The 27,991-nt window shown below is 37.5% G+C and overlaps 1 protein-coding gene across 7 annotated transcripts; it reads right to left on the bottom strand.

The window, feature by feature from the left end:
• Positions 1–3,217: 3,217 nt before the first annotated feature.
• On the bottom strand, positions 3,218–27,896 carry LOC127013227 (zinc finger protein 319-like). 7 transcript variants are annotated; one of them, XR_007766058.1, is made up of 8 exons: positions 27,731–27,896; positions 26,093–27,226; positions 19,035–19,168; positions 17,948–18,035; positions 17,243–17,509; positions 8,568–8,690; positions 6,614–6,712; positions 3,218–3,992 (listed from the first exon to the last, which is right to left on the bottom strand). XR_007766058.1 is itself a non-coding variant. In XM_050891964.1 (6 exons), exons 3-6 carry the CDS (start codon positions 17,964–17,966, stop codon positions 3,844–3,846), a joined length of 558 nt encoding a protein of 185 aa, XP_050747921.1. In that variant the 5' UTR covers positions 17,967–18,035; positions 19,035–19,168; positions 24,071–24,332; the 3' UTR covers positions 3,218–3,843. The 7 variants fall into 7 exon arrangements, 2 of the variants coding, with proteins under 2 accessions (XP_050747921.1, XP_050747919.1); XR_007766059.1 differs by lacking the exon at positions 17,243–17,509; XR_007766060.1 differs by lacking the exons at positions 17,243–17,509; positions 17,948–18,035.
• Positions 27,897–27,991: the final 95 nt, after the last annotated feature.

The raw sequence follows: 27,991 nt of genomic DNA on the forward strand, positions 1-27,991 counted from the left end.
AAATGACATTGGGCCACCCTAATCTGTTTCCCCTTTTTTCTATAGTTCTGCAAGTTGGGGGCGGGGGGCTCATTTACTATTTTAATATCTATAAACTACTAAAAAAAGAGTGCAAAGTTCATCTTGACACTGTTAAAAGAGTTTAAAACAAGATTGGTGAATGTATGCAAATAGAAATGATCCAAATTAAAGCAGAAATCAATCTAGCCCAAAGCAAACTCATAGCCTTCACACAGATTTGTATTCACACCCTTATGCACCACTTAGGTAAGTGTCGGACACCTTTACTGAAGTTGGTAGGATGTTACGTTTAGAAGAGGCCTTAAGGTGTGGTTTTAAACCAACTTAATTAAAACGGTACAAAAAGTTGTGCTCATCCTCTTAGATGTGATTAGCGTTCCAGCTTCATGAATTAGCCAGGTATCAGCTTCGCCACAGTAATTGTGCATGCAAGCCTAAACCTGTGGCTAACATCAGGCACAGTGTGATTAATCCCAGGGAAATCTGGCAAGAAATTAGTATGTTTATTATCTGCTTTTAAACTCATCCCCTACTAATAGTTAAATTTACTTTCAGTAGGTACAGTGCACAATCCTAATAATACTGACCAAGGGAAATGGCATCTAGAACTCTTAGTATCAGTGGGTACCCAGTCTTGTAAGTGTGTTTTAGGCAATTTGCATAATATACAGTGATAGAAATTCCCAGATGATTAGCTAAGATATCACATTTGTCTTAATTTATAGGAAGGAACTCACTAGAACAGGTAGTACTAATAAAAACAACCAACCACAACTTTGGGGAATGTGTTTGTGTGTTCAGCATGTAAGCAGAATCTGCCCCTAACAGATTATACTGAAATCAACAAGCCTGTAGAGACTGGCATTTCCATTTGCAGTTTCCAATTAAAACATGCATTATTTATAGCAGTAGAGCCTTTGCCTGAATATAACAAGACAAAGAGTCCTTTGTCAACTCTGTTACAGCCCCTAACCTATGCTGAGGCTGCACTTTGTGGAACTACTGCTCTATGAAAGGTCTCTCCTGACAGCAAAGGGAAGTAAGAAGGAAAGGGAATGCAAGGGATAGTTTGTTCAAGAGGAAGCACAGTTCATTTAACAGCTTTGTGACAGTCACACAGAAAACCTACCTCAGTTTCCCCTCAGACTTGCATAAGTTGACACTCAAAAAACCACACACACATCACTGTTTACTTGGTTTACACGGAAAGAAAACAAAGCATACTAACTCAGAAATTATTAGAAAAATTGTGCTTGGAGCCAGAAGCAGACTTTGAAGATTTGTAATATATGTGACAGTTGAACTAGAAACTAATTGTTTACTGATCTAAATGATAGTTTTACATGATAGCCACTTTAGTCTCCCATTAATAGCTACTCCTGAATGACCAGACTGTGCGGACTTTTGACAAAAGGCTAGCATTCCAAGATGTCTTACACAACACAAAAGAAACATGTCAAGATTATTACTTTCTGTATCTAAATTTTGTTTCTTTTCTAGAGAGCAAGGAAGTATTTCTGATAGACCATGTCATATTCATATTGAAAGATCACTTACAAGGACATACCAAAAATCCTTCACTTCACTGCAGAATAACTGTACTGCCTGAGGCTAGTAGAAAGAACAGATTAGAATTTGGCTCTATAAATCATACCTTATATGTACAAAAACTGCTATCGGCAGTCAGTCTTTTCAGTAAACTAGCTAATGCTGAATATTTCTGCCCACTTAAAATACGCTAATAAATATATAAAAAAGAAATAAAGCACTTATTTTATATTCAAGATCCCATCCCTAATTAACTTATCAAGCCTATTATACAGCCTGCACTAACAACAGTGGGAAAAAAACGGGGGAAAAAAAACCCAGCACATTAAAAATTCTAGTGGGCATGCAACTGCACCATGCTATGCCTGCAGCTCTGCTACTCCAAGCTGTACTCTTGCCTGTTCTCAAATGCTAAAGTTGAGCTTGGTGCTTATATGAAAGACATGAAAACAGGATAGAATGCTGCCAGAAGTAATCTCTTGTAATTACTAGTAATTTAGTAAGTGGTATAGACCGCCTTTCACAACATTACTGAATAAATTCCCTAGAAAAGTAGGTACTAGATTGCTTACACCACAATTGTCAAGGTGACATCAAAATGAAAGCTCAGTTCACTTACCAACTATTAGAAGTCCTCTTGTGCTTTTTGCAAGATTGGGACTGTTGATCTGAGTTTTGGCTGAATTCCAGTTTCATTAATTAAATTCCACATATCTAGATCCCCTCTGCAGTTCACATCTTTTGCTACTGCTAAATACTATTAAACAACCAATACGTTAAGTCAACGTCCTCTGGGCCTAACATCAACAAGGATCAAAATACTTCCCCAATGCAAAGTTAGTGAAAAGCTGCTGGAATCCTTCAGAGTAAAGTACTACTGTTGTCATAAATGAGTACTTACCATTCAAGCAATTTCAAGTTAAAGAACCATCACACTATTGCACAAACAAGTTAAAATGCTGCAATGTAAATTGTATTAAGGAAAAAAAATATTTCCCATTAGTAATGACGCATGTGCTCAGTTGCAAATGTCCAACTATTATACTTCCAGATGAAGGGGAACCAAGTGTTTATGTTTGGTATACATTGCCAACCTTTTTTGTTCCAACTGTACAATAGGAAGATGAGGTCTGTGATGCTCATCAGTTTCTAACAGCATAAGAATTTTCTTCTCTGAAAAAAGTTTGTCTTTAATTCTTTAATAAAGATTCTACCTACAACTTGGCAGTAGCTACTCTCCACATAACTCTTTTACTAACATTTTCCTGTCAGTCAAGAAATGTAAAAGTTACCTGAAGGGAAACTTCTATCCTGTTGAAGTAGTATATTCTTTACAATTGTGTTTAAGAGAACAGTGTAGGCACCCTTCAGTCACTATTTGCTTCTGTCTGGCAGGAAGATGTGATGTTAGATTTTTTATTTTTAGCAAGAGTTATATTTCCTGAGTAACATTCATAGCTAACAACAGACTCCACAAAACCACCATAGTCAAAGAATAAATGTGGAGTCTTAGATTAAAACCAGTCCTCTTAACAGCCTAAAATTAGAAAGGATTCCATTTTCTCATTTAATCTTTTTTTAAAGTGAGCAATTTCTGTTCGGCTAAATAAGGTACAAATGTATTTAATAACTGAATTTTCAAGTCAAGTTTATTTCATGTCATGTTTCAGTAGTTTATATTTTTATTTCAACATTGGATTAGCTTATAATAATAGACACATTTTGTTATAAAAAATAACCATGAAGAAATTTAATGAATTTTTTTTACCACATTATGAGTGCTACGGCATCAGTAATTTTCTTGAATCATTTACTGTTTTATATAGAGACCTGTATTAAAAATGAGAGATGTAGTACAGAAACCACCTGCAGGGTTCACTGTCAGCTTTGGTACATTTCAACAGATTCTGCCTTGAAATGTCAAACTCTTCATTTGTAAGTAAGCGGAACATATCAGCAAGAGGTAACCAGAACAAAAATCAACATGTCCACCCTTTGTGCAACACAAACCTCCACGGTCCTCTCAGCACATTGGAGTTACCACCTGTACAATAGCACACACAAAGCTTTTTGGGAAGACCATCCTAAGTGCTTCTAATTGCCACATAAGGACCGTTTCTTCTCTTCTTCCAGATAACCGCTGGCTCTCAGCACAAAAGTCTGACAATGCCAACAGCTTCTTTATTTGCCAGGATGCTTTGGTGGAAGTTTAAGCACGAAGAACCTAATGTTCCACAGGAAGTGATTTGAGGGTAAAGGTGGCCTGGGAACTGATTAATGAAGTTCCTGAACCCAGGTGATATTTCCTAATGTGTTTTCAGAGAAGTTGCTTGTCAGAGGAAGAATAGCAGCAAAAACTACAGCCGAATGCCTCACCAGCGTGATGTCGGCATATGTGAAGTTCCAAGCTCTTCTTCTGAATGCTGTAAAAAAATTAAAAATGTATCAGTCATTAGTACCATCAGTAGCAGCGAGCACTGCACAAACACAGGCAGTCAGTCTCTAGCTGGAGTGTTCACAAATCCAAAATAGCCAAACAGTAGGTCAGAGGATAAGTCATCCCTAGCAAGATCTCACGGCTCTGTCCAGTGGCAGAGCTAGACCAGAACACAGCTCTCCTGACTCATAGCCCAGTGACTTCACTTACAGCTAGCTGTATTCCCAAGTGAGGATTTCTAGACCTAAAATGTGTCTCATCTTACACAAGAAAGACAACGCCTTTCACCATTTTTTCTCCTACCACTGGACTAAGTTAGTGGAGTTTGCACCATGTTTTCAGCAATATTTCTATTTTAGTGTCAGTTGTGCACCTGTGGATATATCTGTTCTTTGAAAATAAAACCTCTGTACAGGCATTAAGAATCTAAACTCCTACAGGCACATGTCCCAATTTACTTTTTACGCATTTACATCCTTAGGATACAATTGCACCAGCATGCAGCCACGCACACCACAGACGCACACATTTGCATGTGCATGTGAATCCGCATACAATTCCAGCTCAACATAGTGAAAGCTGCAAACCAGTCTGAATATACTGAAAAGTTTTGATCTTGCATTTGTCATTTCATTCTACCTATTTTGCATTATGACAAAGGGATATACCTCAAAATAAAGAGCTTAACCATAACACAAATACTGTCAAGGATTCATTCTATATTAAAATGTGAGGTCTGGTACATACTTACTATGGGTCTAAATCCTGTCCTGAGACAATGGAATTATCATCTGGTCCTAATCAAAATCTCAGTTCTTTCAGATTCAGTGAATACCAAATCTAGGATCTAAACCTTTGGGTTTTGGTGCTTCCCCTGAACAAGGCCAACCTAGAAGACAACTGTGTACAGGCTGTAAGAGAATCCAGACTGAGACTTGTGAGTTAGTCTCAGCACTTGTTACCTAAATCAAACAATCAGATTTCAAAACATACCAATTTGTAATGTAAGCTTCTCTAAATTCAACAGATATTGAGCATCAGTTTATTTTGGCAACAACTATTTGCAGCCCTATGAGCTAGGAAAATCAAAACAATCACCTACAGTAGGATTCATCCCACATAATGTTAGCCAACAGGTGTATTATCTTCTAGATTTCCTCTGTAAAGTTATCTGTAGGCAGGCAGTAAACCTAACGGGGGCGAATTAGCCCACACATTTAAGTAATGTCTCATATGAAATTAAGACATCTTGTGGGAATGCCCATCATTCTCCATTGAGTACAGAAGGGGATCCACAGAGAGGTCAGATTAAACAACTATGTTGGCTAAAATTAATTCTTAGACTCAGTAATGTATACACCATACCAGTTTAAAACTCACTTGGTTGGTGCTGCAAATATTTACAGGTTTTCTGTATTCAGGGTTGGGGTACTTAGGTGGTGGTGTTATTTATATGAATGCAACAAGCAAAAGACTGGAATTTCTTAAAGTATGCTTAATCAGATAAGTATACCTTAACCTTCCTTCCCCCTCACACCTAAAAAAAAAAATGTAATTGGTTGATCTGGCATGTGAGAAAATATTTTACTACACAGGCACAGAAAAACTTAGGGTTTCGAGCTAAGATTTACACAGAAAATGAAACATTTTCCCATACATTTTTATTAAAGCAGCACAGAACTCTTTAAAACCCTGTCTGTATCATCAACAGGAACACACAACTTTGAGGAAATCCTCTTGCAGTCTTTGACAGCAAAACTACGAAAAATGTGAACCTGTCACATTCTGTGCCATCAGAAGCAGTCATATGACTCTTCACAGTCACTAAGCAAGGCAGATATCTCAAGCAAATTTACATCTCTTTTTCTATATAGCTCCGAGCTCTTGATATGACAAAAGCCTTAAAGGGACTCTATGTGTTGTAAACAGCCCAGTTACATACATATTTTAAGTCTTGAGCTCATTATGTATATATATTTATGTGTGTATGTATATCCATACACACAAAGAGATGCACTTTAAAATTAAATTTCACTGTAACCCTGAATTTTGATGAGCAGCTGCCACTGCAGATTTCACTATATTGTTTTTCATTCAATGTCTCTGGTAAACTCAAAACACAAATAATCTTAACAGGTGAGAGCTTGAATAACAAAACTCTTTTCTAATTGAGTATCAGTAAACAATATATATTAATTCACAAACTAAATCAGAATACTGGAAAAGTTTAGAGATGACACTTTTCTGTATATTGCATCACTGCAGTTATGCCATCCTTGGTCTTGCTTACACTCTGATCTGGATGCTCGTGTGTGATTTCTACCCTTTTACATCTCACTTTTGAATACAGCCCGCTGAATCAGTAAATGGGTTCTAATGTGGGAGTAAAGTATATGCCTGGGGACTGGAAAAGGGTTGGGTTTGCTTGGGGGGGTGTTTCTTTCTTTTTTTCTTCTTTCATATTCCTACATTTGTTGTATTTGATAATAGAAGTAATTTGACAATAGAAGAGGTAATTTCAGAAATAGAGGGTGTTATATTCTAGTGCGCTTAAAAATCTTAAGACTATTACAGACCTGAAACAGATTACTTAAGAAAAAAACCCACCTTAACTGTATTTACCCAATTCAGGCAAACTGTTTCACAAGTTTCACAACATCCAAACTATTTAGGTCTGGAACACTATGCAGGCATTTGCCGTTACCACTATGTAGACAGGAATGAAATATTTTGTAAGTATAGATCTTACATACAAGAAAAGAGTACTTTCAGACAGTGTTATTGTTTACTCCTACAGACACCGGTTAAACCATTTACCTCCTGATCTCATAGACTCTCATTATATAATAAGTTTTTAACTTACTAAAGAGCAATTCTATTAACTTCAATGGAACTAGTTCCACATCAAAAAGTTAAGCATGCGTTTATATTATGATGGCTAACGTGCATCTAACAGTGCAAAGCAGGCTGGTGGAAGGAGGCACATTGTTAATTTGCAAGCAACAAAATCTTTGATCCCTGCAAGCCGGGCTGACTTACTACAAATAAATGAAAAAGTATATGCTTGTAAAGTAATAGTGCAAGAGGAGAGAAAATACTATGACAGGTATTACAGAATGGTTTATTTAAAAAATACATTTTTAGTAGTACAGGACTTAATGACAGTCCCCTGTCATGCTTAGCTGTATCCTATAACTAAAGCTTATCTGATAGGAGAGGAAACTGGATTTCTTGTGCCTACTACAGTAACGCATAAAGAGTAATAGGTTACCAGTGTTCCACTCTATAGTCTGTGGAGTTCACCACTACCACTCCCCTCAAATTTTCCAACCACTATTTTCTCCTGTATTAAGACATACATGATACTTCCTAGAAAGTAAATATCTGCAAACAAATATCTGTCTCTGTAACAAGGCCAGTAAGTGACCATTCCATTATACAAATTTCCTTCATTTTTTGTTACAACATTTGGATAATGTTTACACTTCCGCATTTTTACACAGCTGCCACAGAAATTAGGAAAAAGCCTTTTTCCCTGTTATTCCATCACCAGATACTGAAAAGCTGTCTGTGAAGAAGGAATTTACTTTAAGCTCAAGGTATCTTATCACTTTTGAGAGATGCATTTCCAGATTTTAATTCTGGTATCAGAAGACTCTCCAAAAGGAGTACTAGTTTTGTAATCAGAATTACCTTTATTATGACAGATAAAGAAACAGAGTAAATTAAGCTTTCCCCCACATAAGTAACAAACCAAAACTAATCAAGCCATCTCTCCACCAACCACTGCATACCTCAACAAGTGACTTGCGGACATTAGCTTATCTTAGTTTAAACCTTTTGAGTTTAAAAAAAACCAAAGCAAATAGTACATCATTTAGCATACAGAGTTTAAACACACAAGAATTTAACATTTAAACAGCCTCTGAGGCTGCTAAGTACATGCTTTCAACATGTACTTCGGCTTTACTAAGACTAGCTAATGCTCCCACTCATCACATGATGCACTCTGCCAACACTGCAAAATGAAATGTGTTAGCACTGTCAGAAATGTGATCATTTCCTTAATCGGCGGGGGCGGGAGGGTGGAATCAAAACACTACAAGCAAAGCTGCAGACAAAATCAGTGTGAAAAAGCAGCATGGTACACCTAATACAGCAAATTAAGACATACAGTTAGTGAACGAACACATTTTTGTTTTTAAACAAGTCACTACCATTTGTCCCAGTACTCCTTCAGACACAGATACTATCACCTTCTTCTACCAGATATTTTTGTATTTATCATATTAGTGCTCCATACATCTTCCAGCACAATCTATGCAGTACTTATATACAGAAAGAGCTGTAAAGAGGCGACAGAAAGCGATCCCTTTAAACAAAAAAGCCTTCATAGAGCCAAGCTCCCAACAGGAATATATTTAAATGTTTGACTTGGCTTTTATTAATGGGTAGGAGTGCATACCTTAAAGTGTGGGGGGGTTTTGGTTTGGTTTTGGTTTTTTTTTTAAAGCCAACAGATTTACAGAATTTGTCTGACAGAGAGATCATTTACACTTACCAACTATATGAACAGAGTCAACATTTGTAGGACCTCTCACAAGCGCAGGTTCGAAGTGCCACTGCAGCGAGCTTGCATCAATGGAGGCATAAGAGCAGATCTCACATTTCAAAGGCTTCTCGCCTACCAGGAAATGGAAAGCAAATTTGAAGGATGTAGTATCTTCTATGGGAACACAAAGTGTGGGGGGAAATTCAAAAGCAAATCAGCAGATTAGCATTTACAGCACATCCTCAAAGCCACAGCTCATCTTTCACATGATCTTGTTGCTAACGAAGCATGATCTTAGATAATGGTCTAGGCAGTTAAAGGTTACAGTCTGTTTTACCAGTAGGAGACCTACTGCACCTAAATTTGGCTTCCACCACAAGTCTAATCAAGAAAAACTGGCCAGAACCATTTCCAAATTTAGTTTTGATCTTTTTTTTCTGAATCAAAGTTCAGAGGGCCAACTCTCAGCGTACTCTATGTCACCAATTAAAAACAAATAAACAAACAAAATCCCTCAGAAAGGGCAAATGTAGCAGAACAGGAAATTTTCAAGAAGCAAAAGGAAATGACATTAAGGGAAAGTAATTTTAACTTAATGAAGAAAACACACAAAGAATTTTCTGTAAAGACAGCAAGGACAACATTTAGGTCACAAATACAAAGGAAAACAATTACTTCCAATAACAAAACCATTGAGAGGTACATTCTTAAAGGACTAGCCTCCCCTTTCATCTACATTCCCACTGATAACTTCTAATTTACAATATTTATCTTCATATGTTTCTGATGTACTAAAATTCTGAAATATTAGCTGTACAGTGGAGAACCTGAAACAAATCTAACCAGAAAGAAACCACCAACTAAAAAAAAAAAATGAAACAGAATCACAGAATGGTCGAGGTCGAATGGAATCTCTGGAGGTCATTTGGTCCAACCCTCAAATAGGCAAATGTATTTTCATTTTTGCAGCCAAAAATAAAACATAAACCAAACAATTAAATACATTTGAGTTAAAAAATAATGAAAAGTGAACATATTTTAAGAATCTAAGTCCTAACACCAACCCTGGTATAGTAATAATTCTCCTCAAGACGCTATTTCACGCCAACATTATTGCAAGTAACTCTCCAGTTCCAGTTCTATTAGTGTTGTCTTTTAAGAAATAATGCAGGGGATATCACATTGCGTGATCATAGCATAGTCAGCATGATGTGGAAATCAAAGCATTTTTTTATGTTTACCCCCAGTTGTCAATGGAGAAGCAAACAGGAAGAGGCTGATGATATTTTCAGGAGCAGTTGTCAATGGCTTGATATCTGGATAATAAATTACATTTTCATAGGTAATAAGCAGCTTCCTAAAACTCATTAAATATGTTTGCTGTAGGTCACATAGCAGGTCAGCTGCAGAACAAGGAATAGGAGACAGTTCTGAATTTGCAATTCTTTTTCTAGATGGTGACTTATTTTATTCTTTTTTTGCAAAAGTTTAATTTATTTTTCATGTTTTTGGTCACTTGTCTACTTCTGCACCTGAACATCATCAACAGTGCCCGGCCACACTGCCTAGCCAGCCTCCTAGGAGAAGTCAGTTATCTCTTCTTTGGGTATCACTCTTCTTTTCCTGTACCTTTTGAAACCCTGTCAGTTGCCTTCGACATAAGCTAAGAATGTTTAATAGAGCAAACGTCTGTCTTTGAAGACATGGCATACTTGCTACCACAGAGATTCAGAGCCATCTGTCCCAGTAGCATGAGATGTCTATCAGCCCCCTTCACACCTATGTTTCCTGCCAGACATCTGCCTACTCTCCTCTGCTGCCGTGTGTGAAGCCATGGCTCCAACGCTGTGTAATGGAGCATCACCCACGTCGCTCAAGTGTCGGAGCGCCACACTCCTGCCCAACCACTGCAAGAGTATTTAATTTCTTCAACTCGCTGAAAAGTTAATTTTGTCAGTGTGGACAAAGGCGGATATTCCCTATTCACTACACTGCCAGGTCCTATAGGACGAGTTCTCTGCAAGCTGATTTATTTAAACATTATCACAAGCATCTAACTGGCGTCCCACTATCCCGTCCACCTGATGTGTCCACTGCACACATCAAGTACGAGGTTTCAGAAGGCCATTAATGCAACTTAGCATGTTCCCATCCTATTCGTGCAGTTAAACTTATTTTCTAATCCTGTAAAATGCTCAGTTCAGAAAAAAGCAGAAAGGCTTCACTTTTTAAATACCAACAAGATGGAGCAGATCCAACAGTTCCAAGCAGACACTGCTACAAAGTACGATCTTCTGTGTAAATTCAGAATTTCTAATGCAAGTGCCTTTTTTGGCAGAATGATGGACTTACTATAACCATGGCAACACAAAGTCCATGTAAACAAATCACTTGACTGAGACAGAAAGAACCCCAGAGCATCAGTCACAGAGAGGTTGGGCCTTTGATAGAGGTTCAACATTAAACTTTAAAACAGAAAACTGAAGCAGGAAGCTTTCCAGAAAATGAAAGGGAACGTAGCCAAGGTAGACAAACAACAATCTATTATATTAAAAATCTTGAAATATGCCAGTATGTGCAAGTTGATTTAAAAAGTTTTGAGAAGACATTCCCATTCTTTCCTGGCCATGGAGTACTAGTACAGACAAAAACTTATGAACTGGCTGAAGTCCACATCCCTCTGAACTAGCAAAGACATCCTTTTTAGTTAACAAGTCAGGGACATAAGTTGTCCTTGTCTTTGCAGTATCTATACCTTTACATAGGTGTCTCCTGAATATAAATCCTAAACCAGGATCAAACATATCCTTAAGATCAATATCCCTAAATGCCATAAAAAACATTTCAGTTAAAAATTTGCCTGTTTTGTTAAATCAGGATCACAGCATTTGGTTTTTGCATATTCAACATAAGAGGAAGAACTACCAATAGGTAAAAAATAGCCCTTTTCTCTAGAAATCATTTTCATGTCACAAAAGAATGACTCCTACACAGCATTCAACATTCAACTGTACAGTACTTTTTTTTCCTCCCTAAGCTGTTTACCTAATTTGTAACATAAAGAAGACATACATGTAATCCACATGTATGCATTTGCACCTGCTGTATCAGAGAGGCCTTGAGCCTTGTTTTGTACTCGCAGTGCTGGCAGTGAAAGGCTTTGATGCCAGCATGCATTCCCATGTGTTTCTGCAGAGCTAACTATAAGAACATTTCCTGTCAGAAAGGAAATGAACCTTGTCACAGCTGGAAAATCATCATCTATTCTTCCTGTGTAAATGGTCTGAAGGGATGACATTTCTCAGTTACTGTGTGAATTTAGGCTTTTAATGCCTTTTATCATGAGTATTTAAGGCTATTAGTTAGGAAAGATTGATATCATTATGGGAGAGATGAGAGAACAAAGATTCCTATCAGACCTGTCTACAATCAAATACTTCAGTTATTATTATATTATCTTTCAATTATTTATTTATATTCCGAGAATGACATACTTTGCTGTGTTGAAGTAATTTACTAGCAGCCAATATGGTATAATGCAACATGATCATACTGGATTGCTGTATTTTGATGTTTGAATAGTCTACCTAAGTTTTCTAGAAATTTTTTGTCTGGATGAAAAAGACAGATTCTACCTTCTCCACTGTGTGACCTGCTACTCTTTCAGGCCTGCAAGTGGAATTTATTTAAAAGGAAAAGTAATGCGTATGAAAACCGTATGTGCACTTATATACAGAGAGAGGATTCCTAGGGAACAAAGTTGTAAAACATTTGAAAAGGCCTACACAGATCACAGATCTGCTGTTCCAAATTCCTTGATTTTCCAGATTGTTCCCTGAACCATGCTTAGAATACCTCAAACCCGCTTAACTCTATGTCTCAATTTCCTCAAAACTCAGCAGCAACAGAGGAGGCACTGGCTGTTCACAAATTCAAACACAAGTCTATAATGCTGTAAAGTCACATCTTTAACACACAATAATTTCAAAGGGAGAAATATAAGCATAGAAGGACTTTACAATCCTTATCCTGTGGAAGTCAACTATAGCAGGTTTAAAAGGTGCCTACATCTCTATCCAGATGATTGATCAGCACTCAACAAAAGGAAACAACGTCCTTTTGAATCATACCTGTAAATAATTAATTACTAAATAAATACTATTTCCAAGTACATGCACTCCATTCACGTTAGATGTAATAAACAGGATTACTCATTCTTTAAACACTCTATAATGAAAACACAGCTATTTTCATTTGTGAAGGTAATTAAAGTCCTGCTATTTTGAAAACAAAGTATTTTAGAAAACAATGAAATCAGTTTGTATTATACTCAAGACTTCTACTGGTAAAAATATTCCTGCTAATTCTAAAGTAAGAGTAAATTTTATTCACTCTCAATAACTCAGTTGTTATTTTATGCAACAGTATTCAAAACAAGAAAGATGCAAAAGGGGATTTAATCCTCAGTTATTTGTGTGGATTAACACTTTTTTGCACCAGAGAAACAAAGCTTACACTGCTCAAAGAATGAAAGCCCTTAACTTGCATGAGGGAACTTAAGTACTCAGGGGAGCTGTTGAACTGTTCAATGCATAGAAGGTGTGAAAGCTAAAACAGCGATCTCAGTAGAACCAAGGGCCTATATGGAAAAATCTGGGATTTAAACAGCGGGCTTCAAGATGAAAGCCAACTCTGAAAGGCGAGCTGTGCCATTCTGAATAACTCTTTGTAATAATTTTTCCCCTCTTCCCTAAACATTTGTGATCTTTCAAGAGGAAAAAACATCACAAAAAAAAAATTGTCAAAGATCTAGATTCCAAACTCCTACAGGACAGACAGAACTTTTTTAGAGCTATGAAGCAGAGACCAAAAATGCAGAGGCTAATTTCTGTAACATCTTTGTGAATCCAATACAAGTACAGTAGTTCAAAGGTATAACATGCCGATTCACAGACTAGGAACATGTTCTTTGTTACCATTTCTACTCATTGAAATCAGAATTAAAACTGTACTTTTTATGCATTTAAAGGACATGTCTTTCACAATGACATAACTGAACAACCTTCCTTTGTTAGGGGATTAAATGCTTTGTAGAAAAGTAGAGCTATTTGGATTTTCTAGCTATTTGAATTACTCCTTAAAAAAAGTGTAAGCATAGCTGCATATTTCCAGCACATTTAATAGCTTTAAATGCAGATTTCAGAATTCTGATAATGTTGCCAGCAGTGCCTATCTTATGCAGCGCTTGTGGTGCAAACTCCCCACAAATACTGACGTGTTCTTTTTTCTTTAAGGAGAAAAGAAAGAATACTGTGTTACTAGGAGGGTTGGTTCAATCTTCTAAGGTTAAGGAGCCAAAGTCCAAAGGAACCTGGAATTGTAATATGGATGATTTAACCTTTCATCCTTCAGATATAAATAAGGTGTATTTGAGACAGTGGGAAATTCCGACCCATTAAGACCAAAGGGTCTTGAGTACTCTTGATCAAGTTTTAGGCTCTATAAAGGTCCCACATGCATTATAACACTTGTGATTTTAATGAAACTGTCAGGCAAGACTATCAATAAATCAGTCTTGTTAGGAGTCAGTTTCATTCTTCCCAGTTAGCTTTTGAACACCAATTATAGGCAGCTGATACTCACAGATGCCACTATGATTTTCCCTTCTTTATATGAACTATTGGATAAAACTCAGCAACTGAAGAGGTTAGACTGCCCTCTCTCTGTGGCTTCTTGCTAACTACTTGATCTGTAACTTAAACAGAATTATGGCCATACGCTTTCAAGAAATTCACAATGGTAGGTATTAATCAGCATTTTCCCATATAGTCATAAAAACCCCAATACTCCAAATCAGTAATATGGTACGCCTCCATAAAGTTTTAGATGATAAAACTGTACTTTGTTGCTGAAATAAGACAATAAGATTTGGTTATATTGTTTAGTATCACTAGTATTCCCTGTGAATTGAGGCCTTTAACTCGTATGCACTGTCAGCAGAACGCACAAGCCATCCTTGTACAAGAATGCATTAATTAATACATGAATTAAAAGCATCACTATATTTAGTGTATTCTCAGTTTTATTTTCTGATGGGAGAAAAATGGCCATGAGAACATTATTTTGAATTGTAGTATGACATTAATTTAACTTGAAATATAGAAAATAAATATTTGAAAGATGTAAGCAAGACTTAGGTGACATTAACTAATAATGTCATAGGGTTCGGTTGTTCAGCTGTTTTATCCTTTAAAATATACACACACCTAATGCCATAGTCATACAATCTTAAATCTTCATATAGAACTGCCTTTTTCATAAACTTGAAACAGATTTTACTAAACAAATTCTACTGCCTAATACTGAAAAGAATGAAGACTTCCAATTCATACATTCCAGCTATCCTTGTAGTAAATAAATTAGGTAGAAATCATCATTTTAAACTGTAACATCAGTAGGTAGTTTGCACTGAGGTTTACAGGCAAAGAGGAACACTGAAAAAGCATTTGAAAAGTAAAAGCCAGTGTGATGATGTTCATTTGCTGCCCTCTTCTGGGGAAAACAACCACCAAACAAAAAAAGCACCACAAGACAGCCAGGAAAACAGCGGCTCCCTGTGTACCGTTACCTACATCTCTCTAACAACTCAACCGTGTGACAGCAGATCTTTTTCAGTTCAAGGACATTTTTTAAAGTTTTAAAGGATCAATAGACTCTAAAATATATTTCCCAAATGAGTCTGTTAATCTAGGCATAATGAGAGACGACTCCAGGAAAAACAGAAAACGAGGCTACTTGCTTTGGCATTCTGGAGTTCTGCGTAGCAGCACAGACGCGCACTCAGAGTCACAGCCAGCACAGCAGCATTATCTTTATGCCTCTCTGCCATCAGCTATTCAACCTAAGCTGCAGGACACAACACTAAACTGGCTGCGATTCGCAACAGATTCTGTTCTGCCAGGGGGTCAGGGCCTTTAGTGCAAAGAAATAAGAGACAGCCACAGGCTGGTATTCTGGCTAATTGCTAGTTTCATTAGTTTGCCCTTCAAAGAGGCTGTAAGAAAGAAACAGTGTTAACATGAAGTTTGCTTTGCTGTACAGATAGCACAGCAAAACTCAGGTCAGAACTAGGTATGAAAAGTTCAAGTTCTTAATCTTTGCAGTAATTACAAGCATCGTTCCAGGGAAAGCTCCAGAGACCCAGTCCATAAATGCTCTTTTTACTCCCGAAACAGAGAGGTAATGCGTTCATCACATAATGACATGTCATATGTAACTTCAGACTAAATTTGGATTGCCATACTCCACTGGTTCAAAAATAACCGTTGTAATGATATAATGATGCAAAGTGCTTAACCTTATACTTCTCCAACTTCTTTAAAACTGAGACAACTTATTTCAAAATACCTCACTGTGAACATGGGAGCAACTTGTCTACCTGCTTTGTGAATCTGTAACGACTGAAATGTGCTTTGACTATGACAAGGCTTGTTAACTGACTACTTAATTTAAAACAAAACAAAACAAAACAAAAAACAGATGCCTATGTGAAAGGTACATCATCAGCACGTTGGTCTACTCCCTACCTACTAGCAAATCTGCTAGTTCACTACAAGTAATCAGGCCTTTGACTATCCAAACCCAAATTCCTTTTTTCTTTCTTTTTATTACACCAATTTCAGCAAGCTACTAAAGCATGTATTTATTTCTTTCCATGTGAGCAATAACAACTTCAAACCAGGAAATCCAGATTCGGTATAGACAAACAGTGGGGTAAAGAAGCTATTTTGGGAAAAAACTTTGACAATTTATATTAATTATAATACACAACTGTAAAAGTCAGAAAGTAATTTCTGTAGTTAAACTGAAGGTGTCTATTGTGAAAATGTTTTCTAATGATGTAACAGACATGTCAGGCCATAAACAACAACAAAAGAACATCCCTCAAACCAAACTCACATACTTAGAAGAAACCTAGAGAATGTACCCTAACTTCTCTACCTAAATACTAGAAAAGCTATCATTAGAATATTGTGTGATGTCATCTCATGGACAGGTGGCTACCTGAGATTACTATCTTCTTTATCAAAGAAAAAAAGATCTTTTCTGAATAACAGGGAAGCATCAAACACCTTCTCAAGTTCTCTTTGGAAGAGAGATGCACTTGAGGTCATACAAAGTCTTAGTGTTAACTCTTACAACTGCAGATAAGTGGAATTTTGCATTAACTGATAAAATCGGTGCTTCAACAAATATGCTTCTTAGAAATGTAGCCATGACCGCAAAGGAAGCTGTACATTGTCGCAGTTTTTTCATCTAGTTTACGTGCAGAATTCCAAGAACTCTCACAGCACTTCTCTTGGTTCTTCAAAGAGCACATCTCAGTGGCTCTCCGTTGTTCTTGCTTGTAACAAAATGTAAGAGAAAACCTTTAAAAGCACATTTTGATCAGCACCTGCTTACTTTATTCAAAAGACTGGTACTATCACAAACCGAGTAGAAGACAGCTATTTGAATTGGGTACCTTATCTTTGTTCAGGCTATCTGTGGGCAATTTTCTTGTAAAAATAAATAAGTAAATAAATAAACGTGCCACATTATCAATTGTTCTGCAATGAAGATCTACAGAAGTACTTGGAGCATAACAAACAAAATGGCAAGTTTTGCTATAATACAGGTCATACCTACTGTAGGTATTGCATGTAAATTAACTTGAATCCTTCTTTCTAGCTGCTTCTGTGTTGGAGCACACAGGATTATCTTCAGCCTTCTTTCTGCTTGTCCTTTCATTTGTTTGTTTTTTTTTTTTTCTGATGGATTTGTTTGTGATGTCCATTCATCTGACGTCTGGTTTTGAATCCCAAAATGAAGACAGAACAGCTGTAGAAGTTTTGTGATTTTCATATGCTCTTTCAACTCTTCTCTGGATTCCCAATTAAGAAATAAGTAAACTAATTCAAAAAGAAACCCAAAATACAGTATCAACCAATATTTTACTTTACCATCAGTGACTGAAAAGACTTAAGAATTTGACATAAGATATTTTCAGGTGAAAGACAAAGTTGTAGAGGGACTTCTGAAATAGTGCAACACTCATAATTCAGTCCACTAACAGAGAAAAAAAACCTTGCTGATCATTCTGTTATGTTTGCGAAACACACACGAACAAAGGGAAAAAACAGCTTCTCAAAAAAGCTAGACAAGCCATTTGTTTGGGTTGGTTTTTTTGGTTGGGGTTTTTTGTTTGGTTTGTGATGTTTTGTTTTGTTTTTTTAAACTGTAGGGCAGAATTAGATCTAAGTTATTAAATATAGGTAATGTTGAGGAAAGAACTGCTCTATTTTACTTTTGCACATATTGTGAATGCAATGAATAGGCAGATGACTTACAGCAATGTTTAACTGCCATTCACACACACCCTTGAAGTACAGCTTATCATTCTTGGATGCACACTTTCATTATAAAATTGCCACAGCACTGCTCAGCACAAAGAAAGAGAAAAACAAAATTAGATAAGCACAAATTATAATGATAAAAATGATAGCATTTGGAAAGTCACTGCTGTGTTTGACACACTTGCGACCACAATAAATATCCCTGGTTTTTAAAAGTGACAAAGCAGGAAGGAGAAACATGATTTTCAGGTATCTCATTTGACCTGAATCCATTGGGTTTACCAGATTACAATATATTTATCATACAAAAGCTTTATCTAACAATGCACATTTTAAATAGTTGTCTTTTTTAAGTTTCCTCAAATATAAGCTTAAAAACCACAGTGCTGCATAGACTTTTAAATATATAGCATACTTTGTAAGACTAGGAAAAAAATTAAATAAGCCCGTTAGATGATTGAGAAGATAGCCAATATTTGTCTCAGAGTAAGTGGAATACTTTCATCTACAGAAAATATCATTTGGCACAGAATCAATTTGACTCAATCTTTTTGGTCCTGACATAGTTTGCATATTACTGCTTTTGTATGTTATTTATTTTAGCAACAAAGTAACAATAATTCTCTTTTCATTCCCCCCCAAAGCCTACAAACAAGATATAAAAGCTGATGTTAATTATTATATAAATGAATCAATCTCAAAACAGTTGCACCAACTCTGAAGGTGACCTGTAAAATCCATCAACTTAAGCAGTATGTATCAAATGCTCCCCACAAGAACTTGGTAATGTAAGACATCTCAGCACACTGCTGTTTACAGGAAGAAAAAAATACAGATTTTTTTCCTCACCCAGTACCATCAAGCCTTATTTATTAAATTGCCAATTCCTTTTAATGTGATGGCACAGCAAGCATCAGATTACAAACGCTGCTGGATTATGGAGCCTCTAGTGACAGGGAGAAGGGAAGATAAATTGCCAATTTCATGACCATTTACAGATTAAAAAAAATTTTTTTTAAGTGTCGTATGGTTTTTTGAGACGGTATGTTCAAGACAGCATTATGAATAAACAAACACTCACCTGACCCTCCATTCAGTGTACACCAGCTTCTCCAGTGTGATTCAGTGGTCAACACATCACCACCAACACAGCATGTTAGGATGTCATGATAGAGCTGAAGCCAGTGACCCTAAAGGGTCTAAATGTCACAGGACCTATGGAAGAAATATGTGAACTTTTGTATAGCAATGTACTGTACAGTCTCACAGCCTAGTAACTAAGAGCATACAGCACATACTGCTAAAGGTGATGGCATTTTTGGTAATTTATTTTAGTATGTTAAGGTAGATTCCCAACATATTTCCCACAACACAAAATAAATCCTGTATTAAAAACCAAACAAAATCCCAGCTCATTAAGGTTGCTAAGCCAAGAAATAAAAATTAGGAATTGCCAAAATTAAAGTTGCCTTGGTAACCTTAATTTTGTTGCTTTTTGTGTATATACTCTATGCTCACTAAACAATAAACCAAGGCTAATGAAGCACTACCCATTCCACATGCTGAATTTTGGAAGGATCATGTGGGGGGGGAAAAAATTGTATACATTCAAGTCAGGCAATTGATGATTTTGCAAGTGTACCCACCCACACAGATGATAAGTGTTTGACTTTGCAACCTTTATTGTGAGTTTTCTTGAATTTTTTGTGGGTTCTTTTTAAACATGTTTTAGACTTTATTTTTTGAAACAAAATACCTAAGAAGTTAAAACATAAATTCCAGATTTCACAATGGGGAATTATATTTGGGCTGACTGGCATTGCTGAAACCCTTAGATACACCAGAAACCTCTGATGCTTGAACTAATTGCTGTTTGAGTAATGACAGCAATAGTAAATAGAAGTGATTGTGTACCCTGTTATTTTAATGCTGGTTCACATGTCTGAGACTCTAAATCCTTTCTGTCCACTTCAGGCCACCCTGCTGCCCAAGTTATTTTCATTCTCTGAGACTCCCCACTATTTTATTCTCTGCCCACTATGCCCTGTCTCAGTAGCAGTTTTCCTAACGCGCCAAATTCTGCTTGAGTTCATCTCCTCATCTCATCATGTCCTCTAGCAACTTCTCACAGGTTTTCCAGCCCCACTGGTCTTTAGTATCCAACTTTTTTTATATGCTCTCTATGAAAGAATTAAAAAGCTTTGCAGACAGGTACCAAAGAAAACTGGCAAGTCTTCTTAGCTCCTGGTCCCTGCCTCCCTAAAACAGTCTGTCACAATTATCTTCCTGCAGTGAGGTATCTTCACTGTTCACTGCATTTTTCACAGGCTGTGAAGAGGCCAAATCTTGACAGACTTTTGCATCAGGAGTGTACCTTTCATCTATTCTAACAGAAGACATCATCTGAAAAATGCCTAGATTTTTCCTGCAAGCCACGGACTATTACGGCTTTTTAAATAAAAGGCATCCACAGTCTTACTGGTTCCACTTGAAAACATTACGAAGAGAAAGTTTTCCCCCATATGCATTCTAGAAAATTGGTTGAATCATTTTGGTTGATCTGTTTTTAAAGGAAAAGTATCAGTTGGAGGCAAAGAGCAACATAAGAAATTTTAGCCAACACAGTTTAAACAAACGAAAAAGCAAGACAGGAGAGCAAGTGACAACAGTATCTTAAACAAACAACAACATTGGTAACTGTCCTGGTTTCGGCTGGGATAGAGTTAATTTTCCTCCTAGTAGCTGGTATAGTGTTATGTTTTGGATTTAGTGTGAGAATAATGTTGATAACACACTGATGTTTTCAGTTGTTGCTAAGCAGTGTTTATACTAAGTCAAGGATTTTTCAGCTTCTCATGCCCAGCCAGCAAGAAGGCTGGAGGGGCACAAGAAGCTGGGAGGGGACACAGCCAGGACAGCTGACCCAAACTGGCCAAAGGAATATTCCATACCATATGAAGTCATGCCCAGTATATAAACTGGGGGGAGTTGGCTGGGAGGGGCGGATCGCTGCTCAGGAACTGACTGGGCATCGGTCAGCGAGTGGTGAGCAACTGCATTGTGCATCACTTGTTTTGTATAGTTTAATTCTTTTTTTATTATTATGTAATTTTATTATTATCATCATTATCATTATTTTCTTCCTTTCTGTCCTATTAAACTGTCTTTATCTCAACCCACGAGTTTTACTTTTTTCTGATTCTCTCCCCGATCCCACTGGGTGGGGGAAGTGAGCGAGTGGCTGCATGGTGCTTAGTTGCCGGCTGGGGTTAAACCACGACGGTAACAAAGGAGAGCATCTAGAGTAGTAAAAAAAATGCAGTGTGGTTTTATAACACTATATATGAAGTAAGCGGTTAAAATATAGAAGAAGTGTGAAAGATGCAGGCATATGTCATGAATTCATTTAAGTTCTGTTTTCAGAGGAAGGGGCCTTCTTTAATATAATCTTGGGGAAAGTATGTATCAGCATGAAGAGGAACTGCTGCTAGAGATGTAGAGCCTCTACCACTATTAAAAGATAAATTACAAAATCAAATTTGATGGTGTAAGAATGCACAGCTTCTCCTCACACTTTTGTTCACCCTGCAAGAGACAAAGCTGGATAGAGTCCTTTGAAAGTTGCTTGAGGATTTAAGAAGCGTTGAAGTTAGCCGTAAGTATTGCACATTTGATGGAACTAAAGTAAATATATATTGACTGATAGGCTGCTATACATTTCCCCATCAGATTTACCCTGCTTCAGTTAATGACATTAACCGAAAACAGCAGTCAGAAATCAGAGACGCAGGGACAAGTCTCTCCACATAGCTCCGTTCTAACCACAAGTCTAGGACTTTGTAGGTCAAGGCCTGAGGAATTGGAACTGCTAACTGTATGAATTGCAACATGCACTGTTGACATCATTAAATGTCCAAAAAGGAATCAGAAAGAGACCAAACTCTTGGTCAAAAAAGGTCCAAATTGTAGATTGAACCTGGCTGGCCATCATTCAGAGTATTACAATTCTGGTGTTGTTCCAGTCACATTGACACAAAGCTAAAGTCAGAAAAGCTTCAGACATGAAGCATCCTTCAGCTTTGACGTTTTAAGCAGTACAGTATCCCCCCCTCCTCCAAGTGAAGGGCCCAGTTTGATAACAAGAAAAATAATAAAACTGTGAGGTAATACAGAGTCTTCCTTGTATGAAGAAAGAATCTCTACCTATTGCAGATGGAAACAAAGCTCTCACTGAGTAAGGTGGAGCAAGATTGATGAAGGAAGATAAACTTGCTGCTACTAACTTAACAAAGAAGCACTTCCTTTTAAACTAACAGACAACTGGTTATCCAACCAAGCAATTACCAATTGCCAAAATAAGCCCATCAGAAACTCATATCAACATAAAAAGTATCTACAACCCAAGCATCTCATCATGTCCTGCATCCAGATTCCCTGCGCTGACTGTTGTTGTGGTCTTCTTTTCTCCCCTACCTAACAGCTGCTCAGCTGCGACCTCAATGCAGCTGCTACATCCCACCGCCACCAACAGCCTTTGCAGATGGGGATCCTCATTTAGTGCCTTCAAGCAAACTGCAAAAAGTCCCTAATCCTCTTCCCCCTCTTCAAACCACAGTTTTAATCTAGCTTAATGAATTTTAAAGCCTTCTTCCACCAATTAAAACAACAGAAGTAAAGCATTTCATCAGAAATCCAGTACATGTTTATAGTATTTACAAAGCATTTGTTGCACTTTATAAACTAAGCAGTTAAAAAAAAAGTAAGAGAGACCTACTGAAGGGAGGGAGGAATAAAAAAAAAAAACAAAACACCAAAATCCATCTACATTTGGAAAAAATGTCTCTGACATCTCTCACATTCAGCACATGGATGCAGTTTGAAATTGTAACCATGGTTGCGCAGATGCTCGTAGACCTTGATCCATTCCTTAGCTGTGTTAAAAGCCACAGCTTGTTATAATAGGTTAAAATCGGATTAAATACATTAATTTAAAATAGAAGACATTTCTCCACATTAAACATTTATTAACATAAAAGTTCAAACTTAACTCCTATGTAGTTTTAGTGTTTTTCGCTTATTTAAGCAATATGAGGCTGAATTTGGCTGAGATGCACAGCATTTCAGAAGAAAGAGGAATTATTGATTATGAAGACACAATTTGACCATGGGGGCTCTGGCGGCAAAAGCAAGGTTAGCTCAGCTCTAAGGATGCTCAATGCATTCCTCTCCCTCAATGTCAAAACAGAACAAAAAAAAAAAAAAAAACCAAAACCAGGATAACAAGCAGTTCTCAAAGACTTTAAACCACAATTTAAAATGAGTTACCAAAATATATACTTGCAGTGGAGTTATTTTGATGTGCATTATAGAGCATATGAAAGATATCGAAAGAACAGATACTTAGGAAACATCAAAATACCCAAGCTTCAAACGATTATTTTTAGTGGCGAGATGCAATACACTTTACTTGTCCATTTTCTTCTAAGCACATCTGCTGACAGTCTAAATTTGGCCTGGAGAAAGTACTGGTTGGAGGTTGCGGGTTTTGCATAGAAGATTTCTGTTTAACAGGAAATGCAATCAAGACCACTAACCCCTTCCTGTAAAGGTTTTAATATAAAATCACTCAACTTTGTAGCAACTTCTGGACTCTTTTTTAAGATTTAAGATGCAAAGACCGAAAATGATGACAGGCAGCGTGATTAGTCTTTCAGGTCTTTTGCCTCTTTATCCCTGATGCAGATGGTAAACTGTCACGATACAGCCTATACAAGTATCGACAACTGTTAAACAAGTAAACAACAAACAACAGCGCATAATCGCATACAAGAATCTCTCAGCATGACAAATTGATAGCTTTGTCCTAAATAAGAAATTAAGAAGAAACTTCAGTATACTGCACCAAAGTATTTTAGCAATTTGTACTTTTTTTTTTTTTCCACTAACCGGTTAGGATTTCATGTAGGTTAAAAGTTATAACAAGCATACTGTAGCAAGTAACATTAGCAATTACAGGTAAAACTTGACACAAAGTTAAACACAAGCTTAATGATAAGAAGCAACAGTTAAAACTTATTTCAAAAACTGTCACCATAGCAAGCAGGAAGGCTCACATACCCATTGTATCAGCTCCACGAGCATAATAATTTGGCAGACAACAGTTCTTTGTAATGTTACAGTAAAACTCCCTTTAATGGAATGAAACATCTGAAAAATACTGCCAAGCTGAAGACTTCTCACAATTGCTTTAATGTTTCTTCGCCACCTCAAAAATGTATAGAAATTAGCATGGTGTTAAACAGACATGTGAGCAAAGGAAGCCTTTCTAAATATATCACAAAAATGCAAACAATATTCAAAACAAATATAAAATATTTACAATTCTATAATACTACCAATAGCTTAAAAAGTTATTAAGTATTTAACCTACTAAATTTTTCAACAGGAAGCTAAAGCTAAGTAAACTTTCTACATATGTTAACATAACAGTGAATGGTAAGTTATAATCTTCAAAATTCATTGCCCCCAGACGTGATGGAAATTGTCAAAAAAGTATCCCAGAAAACCTAGTCCCAGGTTGTTTTCTCACTGCAGTTGTAAGGGAGATAGACTTTTGATCCCCCACCCCCAAAACGGAAGGAAATTACTTATTCAAGAGACAACTTATAAATTTGTCAATACAAAACTGTTCTCCTTTCGCTTCAGAAAACATTGTTTGTACAATCACCCAAATCTTTTCACTGTTGTAGTCATCTCTATTTTGAAATACTGTGAATTTCAGCTGTCTTTCTATGTGCTCTCCTTCCCAACCTCTTGGAGAAAAAGTTAGACAGGACTGCAGCCTTGTTGTCAGCTTACAGTCGCATACAATTAAGTGGAGACACTGTATGTCATTGTGAAACAAATAAAATACACATTTTGCTTTTAGTTCTAAAAATGACCCTTTTTTTACTTACTTTTCCTGCAGAATTTCTGCAATAACCTTCTATGAAAATTCTATCTCCTGCCCTTTTAAACCGTAAAAGCTCAGAACAACCCCACCTATCCCAAAGACAGACTTCAAAATTAGACTGCACAACACATAATCTAATCTAAACCCTTCAAAACCTACACTGCAACACAGATGCAATGCTTGGCCTGGCTACAATCGCAGGAAGCCCTGTTATTCCACGTTCCCCAACGCTCCTAACATTGCCTGTTTTCTTATCTGACCACTGCCACAAATTCCAGAGCACTCCTGTGAGCCATCATCTTATTTCACATAAATTACCTGGTTTTGCACTAGCCTTACTGAGCAATCAGAACCAAATCAGTAGTTCAACCCAGACAGCAAGAATTTGGTCTATATTAGCAGCAGCAGCCATGGAAAGCTTGCTAAAATCAATCACTGCAATCACCTGCAACACTGAACGGTTAAACGGAAAAATGCCCAGACTACCTTTGTACACAAATCTTTCAAGATTTTGCCTACAGACTTGAAGCTAAGCACTAAATGCATGGCTTTATTGAGGGCAAAACACTTGCAATTAGTAACAGAAACATTTTTACGTTTTTTTTCCCTCCTTGCTTAAATAAAGTACAATTGGTAAAAAAGCAACATTGGTAGTCAATGCAAAGGAGAACAGCACTAGAATACTGGAATTATGTCCTTTTTGTGATTTAAGAGACACAGATTATGTTACTCTGCCAAGGTCCTCCATTTATAAATGGAGATAATATTTAGCTATTAGCAGTGTCACAAAACTTAGAGATAAAAAGCATTAACATTGAGAGAAGTACCTTTACAGGAATGTTATAGAGCCATTAAAAAGCTAGTAATATTGAAATTATTGGAATATGATGGTCAACTACTCCTAGAAATATTCAGAATCCACAATATAAAATGAGACAGGATTTTGCAGAATGAAGGAACATCATCAAAAAGTGAACATTTACAACACTTTTTAGAATTTTTGCTATTCTTCTATTTTCTTTGTTTAAACCAATATGAAGACGTTTTACCGTAGCTTCTCATGATAGCATTTACAGCTCATGCTGAAACTCTCTAATAAACTCTGCATTGACCAAATAAAGTTATGTGCACGGAGAAGTTTATAGCTGAGGCAATTGTATGAGAATAAAAAACAAAATTTGACTTACTAGCAAAATCACTGTGCGGACATTTAAACATATCCTGATAATGGCAAGCTACATGAAGATTTCTTATCTGCTCAGTTTCAAAAGATGATAAATATATTGTGCACTGAAAGAGATGACATTTCCTCTGATGGCTGTTTCTGTGCACTTTCCAGGCACTTTGTGACAATAAAACACTTTCACAGACGAGGCACTGGTAGGCTTCTCTTATCCGCTTGTGTGATTTTAAATGATTTTCCATTAAATCCCACTCAGTCACGCAACAATAAACACATTTAAGGCCACGATCCACATCACGACCCTTTTCATGGATTTTATGAGCATCTTTCAACTTCAGTGCTATGTTGCACGCATTGCAGAAATGCTGTGTTCTCTCAGAAGCCAGCTTTAAGGCGCAAGCATCTTTCACACGATGAGCTAACCCCTTACTATCACATCTAGCTTTCTTCTGATTTTTATAATTTTTACACCTTGATTCAGCTTTAGGGGTTTTTATCTCCCCAGCTAAGGTCCAAGTTCTAACACTGGAAACACAACAGAGGCCAAGATGCATAGACTGGGCTTCTTTTTCGTCTTTGCTCTTGGAATATGAAAGAGAAGTTGGCACTGCAGAAGAGGGCTCCTCAAGCTGCAAATGAGCTGCTTCTCCAAACAATGTGTTCACTTCACAGGAGTGAGAGGCATAAGGATTACTGCTCTGACTGCTTGGGCTCACGTCACAACAGTGAAGACTCCTATTTTGAAGCATCCGATACACAGGTAATAAGACAGACATTTTTTGCAAAATTTTCTTCATTTTCTTGGTTAGCTTCATCTCCCATACTATACGACTCATTTTCATCTTGGTCCATTTTAGGACAGCCTGAAATTTGGCACGCTGTATCTCTTTCATGCATGTGAGCCAGGTGTGTCCTGATCTTACTTTTGCTGCTGCTTGTGAACTAGCAGAGCTTGCACCTGTATACTTCCACCAGAACCATTTCCACCAGTCCGGCAATCTGGGCTTCAAAACCCTCAAGCACAGCAGCATACAACTGGGATGTTGTGATTTCCTCGGGGCAATACAGGTTCATTGACAGAACACATTGCTATTTGTAGTTAAATTCATTACTTTTCCGTAGTTGCTGGTAGGTAAGTCTACAAAAAACAATAAACAAAACAGTTAAAATCCACTTTATGATTTCAAATGTCTTTTATCAAAACTCTAGGCCACAATGAAACCTAGATTCAGATTCCAGTCCTAGGGATGCCTGCATATTTTAAGACTATCTGAAAGAAGTGAGGGTTTTGCCGTGAGAAAAATGATGCCATAAATGGTTACTCAAATCACTTGTTGAAATTAAAAATTAACTACAGGTTAATAATGCTACAGCATTTTTGTTTTAAGTGTATAACAGTTCCTGTTAAGAGACGGGCTGTATTAATCTTAAAGCAAAGAACGCTGGTGAGAAACCTGCACCGCTAACACACAGAGGCCTCCAGTCCAACAACCACTTACAAGCGTACCCTAAAAACAGCCCAGCACCCCGTCGCTAAAGGCCCGCCGACCCTTTCCGTGCAGCTCAGTACGGCCAGATGGAGTCTGGAAAAGCAAATTAAGAGGAGCCATGCATGCGCCAGCTGCCTCTGGAGAGCCCGTACCGAAACACCTGGCAGCCCCCTCCCGGGCTGCGGCGGCGGCCTCTCCCGTCGCCAGGCCCTCTCCGAACTCGAGCGGATGGAAGCGGCACCCTTGTCTCGGCGAGGTTCCCTGAAGAGACGCCCGGGGCCGGGGCCCGGCCACCCCGGGAGGCGAGGAGGTGCGAGCGCGGCTGCCGAGGCCGAGCACCCGCCGAAGCCCTCCCGACCTTCGCTCCACCTCCCTCCCCCTCACCCGGGGGAGGAGGGGGTGGAGCTTCCGGC

Source organism: Gymnogyps californianus, chromosome 2, assembly GCF_018139145.2.
Source record: "Gymnogyps californianus isolate 813 chromosome 2, ASM1813914v2, whole genome shotgun sequence".
In the NCBI taxonomy this organism is placed as follows: Eukaryota; Metazoa; Chordata; class Aves; order Accipitriformes; family Cathartidae; genus Gymnogyps; species Gymnogyps californianus.